This window comes from Leptodactylus fuscus, chromosome 2, assembly GCF_031893055.1.
Source record: "Leptodactylus fuscus isolate aLepFus1 chromosome 2, aLepFus1.hap2, whole genome shotgun sequence".
In the NCBI taxonomy this organism is placed as follows: Eukaryota; Metazoa; Chordata; class Amphibia; order Anura; family Leptodactylidae; genus Leptodactylus; species Leptodactylus fuscus.
Genome location: NC_134266.1, coordinates 248,369,138 through 248,375,137, shown reverse-complemented (window position 1 = coordinate 248,375,137; position 6,000 = coordinate 248,369,138). Strand labels below are relative to the sequence as shown.

Below are 6,000 nucleotides of genomic sequence, written 5' to 3'. Positions count from 1 at the left end.
AAGAAAAGTGTCCAAAATTTCAATGCAAATCTGTGCATTTATTGAAGATTTAATGACAGCTGTCTCCCCAGTGCCTTTACCTGACATGCAGCCCCATATCATCAATGACTGTGGAAATTTGTATGTTTTCTTCAGACAGTTGTCTGCATAAATCTCACTGGAAGGCACCAAACAAAAGTTCCAGCAAGTTCCTTGCCCAATGCAGATTTGAGAGTCCTCACTAAATGACTTTCATCCACAGTCCACAATTACCTTTCCTTAGCCCATTGTAACCTTGTTATTTCTGTTTAGGTGTTAGTGATGGCTTTCTTCTAGCTTTTCTGTATGTAAATCCCATCTTTGAAGAGTCCTATTTATCACTCATGAAGTCAGTGCCTAAGAGACTGCAGGCAGTTAGAAAAGCCAGAGGTGGTGCAACAAAGTCCTAGTGTTGGAGTGTTATTTTGTTTTTCATGATTCCATAATTTATTTTTTTCCCTCCAGAATTGAGTGATTTCATAATTTATTCCCTGTACTTGTTCTAAAAATCTGTTACTGGCTACCACAAATATTTTTCTTTTCTGTTAGTGTTTCTTAAAGCCAGAAAGTTGCCATATGAAATGCCTTTTTTTTTTTTTTCCCCCCCCCCAACAAAATTAAATAACTGAAGGAACATCCTCAGGGACTGGTGATTCCATAGTTTTTGCCAGGGGTTGTACTTGTGATGTCCCGTGCCCCTTCCTTAGGCCACTGACTGTCCTTGGTAGTCAGTGGAGACTTCTGCCAGAGGAAAACCTCAGAGCAGCAGGAGCGGACCACACTGGGAGACACTGGAGCATTACGAACAGGTGGGTATGTTTTGAAGGGGGTGGGGGGGGTCTTTATCATCTTCTCCCCTGGCCTAATTAGCAACAAAAAAAATCTGGTAGATGGGTATCTCTAATAAAGTGGCCATTCATTGCATATGCCGCTGCTTCTGGTTTTCTCTGTGTGCTGTTTTTGGCACACCTCTTGACAGCTCGCTTCCACCCACTAGCTCAGGTACAAGTTGGAATTCAAGAAAGACACAGACTGCAGCATGGGAAAAATGGCTACAAATACAGATTGAGTTCTATAATGGTCATCTATAGCCTTAGTGTGGTGGTGTGTGTGTTTTTTTTTTTTTGGTTTTTTTTTTAATATAAAGTTAAAGGCTTAGGACTGATGGCGAACCTTTGAGAGAGTGCCAAAACTGCAACCCAAAACCCACTAAAACATTGCAAAGTTCCAACACGTCCATTTAACCTTAATACTGTGCGGATCCACAAGTGCAGGCAATTACGGACCCACAAAATACAGTCATGTGACTGGGGCTTTACAGAGCTTTCAATTATAGAAACCATTTTGTTCTGCTTTTGGTATAAATTTTTAACAATGTTCACCATTTACATCGCACAGATCTGTTTTATAGTGACCATGCTATGTTATGACCTGTAATAATATCACGTCTGCTTTATAACCTATATTGTCTGATGTAAATAGTGAAGGGCCCCCACTCATTACACTCTGCTTCACAGTGGACCACACACAGTATGATCTGTGCCACAGATGGGTGCCCAAAGAGAGGGCTCTGAGTGCCACCTCTGGCACCCGTGCCATTGGTTCGCCATCATGGGCTTAGGGTATGTTCAGATGTTGGATGTTTGGAGGCGGATTCTGCTATGAGTGCAATGGGAAGCAGATGGTCGGGCAGGTGTTTAAAATAAATATATAAAATATATACTCGTCTGTTTGGCCCTATTCCTATTTCCATTATGTAACGGGGCCTACAAGACCACTGAGACTCGCTTACCAGTGACATTGATTCTGTCGCTGCAGGCCCCAGCATAGGGATGGAGGACATAATTGGAACCAGAGCATTGGAAATTTTTTTTTTCTTTACACCCCATCTGGCAGCCCCTGAGGTTGCCCCAAATCCTGGACAACCTCTATAATGTGGCCATACATGTTTGATACATGTTTGGGAGGTGGACTGTATTGACATTCCTAATTCTTCTGTTCTCAAAGGAGATGATCCAGCTCTACCAAAGGTCTAAAGAACAGATTATTAGACATAATTTCTTCTGGTCTGATAGATTATAGAGGTGTTGGGCATTGAGAAGTTGAATGTTTAATAATTTCGGAAAACATCTAAGAAATCCTCTTTCTTTGTTCTTCTTTTAAAGGACGCACAAGCTGAAAGAGAAACCTCACAGATCGAGACACTGGAAGAATGGAAGGGAAACCATGAGTAGGAAACCCAGTTTACCACCCCAAGAAGATAGACTGGAGACCATGGCAGTAGAGAAGATGAGGAATAGCTATGCTGTAGGGGATTGCATACTACATGTTGAGGGAACTGCAAACGTGCAAGTGAAGATTATTTATTTTGCGAGAGAAGGATATTTATCTGGTTCTCTAACAGCATTTTTGCCACAATGCACAAATTTTAGTATCGCTGCATTTTTTGGACTGGTGGCCAGACTCCTGGCTCTTCCAGGTAATCCTAGAACTCCGTTAATGCCTGAGACTGGGACTCTACTTGCCTATAGACGGTGTTTGCTTTCTTCTAGGCGATCTCTGCCGATGACGAGTATGTTATATACAGGCACAAATTGTGTAAGTCCATTCTTCTGCTGGCTCCAAGCTTGGTCCAAAGGACTCCATAGTAAAGACCAAGCCCATTCTAGAGGTCGGGACATTATTAATGCCAGCTGTGACCTGTATTCTAATCTAGTCAAAATGTTTGCAGGACAAACTTTGCACCTCTCTGGGATGAAATGTTTCATTCCTCACAATGTCAATTTGCCAAAGAATCAATTAATCATTAGAGTAAGTAAGAACCAAGATGGAAAATTTAAGAAGTGTTTAGAGTACAAAATATGCAAGGATCCTTGTTTAGATACAGAAAGAAGTAAACCTGAGTGTATTGAGATCGGGGACAATTCAAAAACGCATATGGAAATCAAGCAGACAACCACAGGGCGTCAAAAGCGCCTAAGGAAAGTCTACAAATTGGCACCAACGTTTCAGCATCGAAGAATTCTATCAGAGACCCAAATAAGTACTTGGGAAAACAGCGGTGAAGATGGAGCGAGTGATCAACATGCCCAAACTGATGCAACATTGGCAATGCAGAATCCACTGAAACATGATGTAAGAAAGTTGATCCCAGATGGCTGTGAAGATGGTCTGCTCAAAAGAGAGACAAGTCATAGAGCAAAGGATGGAATTGCGAGCAATGTGGGTGTTTTTGAAGATGACCTCTATCCTGAGACCTCCAAGCACTCAGATGGTCATGAGAACTCGGCAGTAAGAAGTGACACCGGTTTCCCCCCAGGGGCACAGTCTTGTCCCAGTCTCTGCTTGCCAGAACATTTTGCCAGGCAGCTTGTTGAACTCTTTGGACACCCCGGTGTAAAATTAGGTAAGTATTTCTTAAAAGTATTGTCAGAATTTTGTATTTTTTATTTTTTTTATTTTTTGCTTTTTCAATAGGAAACAGCTACTTTACAGAGGTGTGTGTGTGTGTGTGTCAGGCAATTCAATGGGTATTTGGCAATAATAATGGAGTTCACAGCTAAATGGAGCCAGGGGGAAGAAAAAAAATGAAATTGCCAGCATAGGGTACATTATACAAGTAGCTGCAGGCTCTACTAGTACCCTGCCAGGCTGGTATTGACCTGGATATAAAATGAGATGTCAGTATAAGTTATATTAATGCAGTCACTTTCCTTTAACTGATTTCAGGTAACACAAAGACAACCCCCCTCTTGAACATGTCCTGTCTGGGGTTTGAGCAAAGTGCGTTACAGTTTACCCTGAGCAGGACCCTGAACTTTAAACAGCTCCAATTCTGGTGCTGTTGGGGTTTGGGCCCTAATCGTGTGTTTTTGTTTTTTTTCTAAAACAAATAACATCTTTAAGGCTAGGTTCACACTAGCGCTCTGTATATGTTCAGAGTTTCCATCCCTGATCCCGCTTAAAAAAAAAGATGTTTCTCTCTGAATTTTTTTATTTTTTTTATAGAAACCCGACGGACCCCATTACAGTCTGTGGGGTCCGTGGGTATTCACTTTTTAAGCCGGTTGGCATTCTGTTTTTTTTTTTTTTTTTCCAAGCGGACCCGAAGAATGGAAAGCTTGAATTCTGTGAACCTAGCATAACAGATTTAGAAATATCCCTGGTTAAAGCGGAGGGGCATACACTGGCACTCTCACTTTAACTAGAGTGTATAGGAGAACATAAGCAGCCTGATCTTATTATTCTTATGTCCCTTTCATTTCAAATAACCCCAGGGAAGCAATGCCTCCCCCCCCCCCCCATCCTTTCTCAGTCAGAAGCATCTAAATTGTTTTCTGGAAAAAAAAGTTTGTGTGTATATGGAGTCTGATGTATTTTCAGACTTCTTGTCTCAGTTCACACCCCCTCTATATTTTGTACACATGTATCTTGGTGCTGCTGCTTTTTGTATTTGCTGAGCATATCTACTGTATAATAAACCCTCCATTATATGTAACTCTACAGATGCGTTTGATCCAGCGGACTTCATTGTACCACTTGGATATGATCTGTCCCGAAGAATCTATCTAAAATGGAAGACTTCATTGGAGGTAATCGGTGTGTTTTTTTTTTTTTTTTCCCCCCTCCTATTACATAATATGTAATGACTGGCGGTATTAACAGATTCTGGACTTGCCACAGACTATACACTTTTGGGGTGTCCACTCTTAAACAATGCAAATGTGTATCTCTACATCCTTGTAGGGTTAAGAGGACTTTTCATGACGGTATTATATACCGCTAGAAAACCAACGGCATGCTGAATTCAGTGCACTGTCAGTTTTACCGGTACAGTCCCCAATCCTTTGTTTTTTTTTTTTCTTCCCAATGGACAATACTCCGAAAAATTGTTTGTGTGAAAGAGCCCCAAGAGTACATTCACACGTGGCAGATTTGTTGCAGAAATTTCTATTACCATGCCAGATTGCCTACCGCTAAAACCTCTCCCTTTGACCCTCATTTTACTGAAGAGGAAGATGAGTGTCAAATGGAGAAGGGCCCCACGGGTCAGAAATGCCGTGGGAAAAATTTGTGGCATTTTACAGTACAGGCAAAGTGGATGGATTTCTAACGAATCCCATGCCCACTTTGTGGTAAGAACCGCCATGCAAACACGCCGCGATTTCCAAGATCGGCGCAGTTTTGGAAATCGCAGCATGTCAATTATACCTATAGAAACCTGGCGGCTTTCCCATAGGTATAATTGTAACAGAAAGTCTGTGGGGGAAAACTCCATGAACTTTATTTAAAGCACTGCAGGAAGAACCGCGATGTGTTCCCGGGGAGAGTAGTGACGTTTTATAATTAAGTAGACAAGGGGAGTGTTTAGATTAGTGTCGCAATTACATTTTATCCTGGACAACTCCTTTAAGGGTATGTTCGCACGGTGGAATTTTCATTCCACGTGTGAACATTACGTGCGGCATTACGCCTGAATGAATTGGCCTAATGGTGAGGGAACCTCAGGCTGTGGCTGATTCTGCAGCAAGAAGGGTCATCTCGCTTCTTTTTTCCAGTACTAGCTATTGGAAAAAAAAAGAAGCGAGCGGCTCCCATTTAAGTCAATGAAGCCGGTTTTGGCAGTGGATTTTGAGGCAGATTCTGCGTCAAAATCCGCTGCCAAAAACTGTGTGAACTGACCCCAACTATAGCTTTCAATTCTTTGGGGTCTCAGAGCATGGACCCCCCCCCCCCCTCCTCCCACTGACAGTCTTGTTTCTTTGACAGATCTGAAGTGCACATCAATGTAGGAAGTAAAACGTTACATTAGTCAGTACAGTGTGTGGAATGGGATTGTTGTGCTATAGTTAAATGGTGTATATGTTAATAACTATTTTTTTTTTTTTTAATTTAACAGGTGAAATACAAGATTCCTCCTGCTAAGTAAAGACACAGTCTATAAGATAATGTACGGGGTGCTGGAGATGAATGACGAGAGCT

General features: G+C 41.8%; 1 protein-coding gene across 1 annotated transcript; it reads left to right on the top strand.

Annotated features, from left to right (window-relative positions):
* The first annotated feature begins 2,212 nt into the window (after window positions 1-2,212).
* Window positions 2,213-6,000, top strand: LOC142193937 (uncharacterized). The gene is made up of 3 exons (XM_075262954.1): window positions 2,213-3,424; window positions 4,525-4,610; window positions 5,918-6,000. Exons 1-3 carry the CDS (start codon window positions 2,245-2,247, stop codon window positions 5,945-5,947), a joined length of 1,296 nt encoding a protein of 431 aa, XP_075119055.1. The 5' UTR covers window positions 2,213-2,244; the 3' UTR covers window positions 5,948-6,000.

Coding starts and splice junctions, on each gene's coding strand:
- LOC142193937 (XM_075262954.1), top strand. CDS start 2,245: ATGAGTAGGAAACCCAGTTTACCACCCCAAGAAGATAGACTGGAGACC. Junction 3,425..4,524: donor ACACCCCGGTGTAAAATTAG/GTAAGTATTTCT, acceptor GTAACTCTACAG/ATGCGTTTGATCCAGCGGAC. Junction 4,611..5,917: donor AATGGAAGACTTCATTGGAG/GTAATCGGTGTG, acceptor TTAATTTAACAG/GTGAAATACAAGATTCCTCC.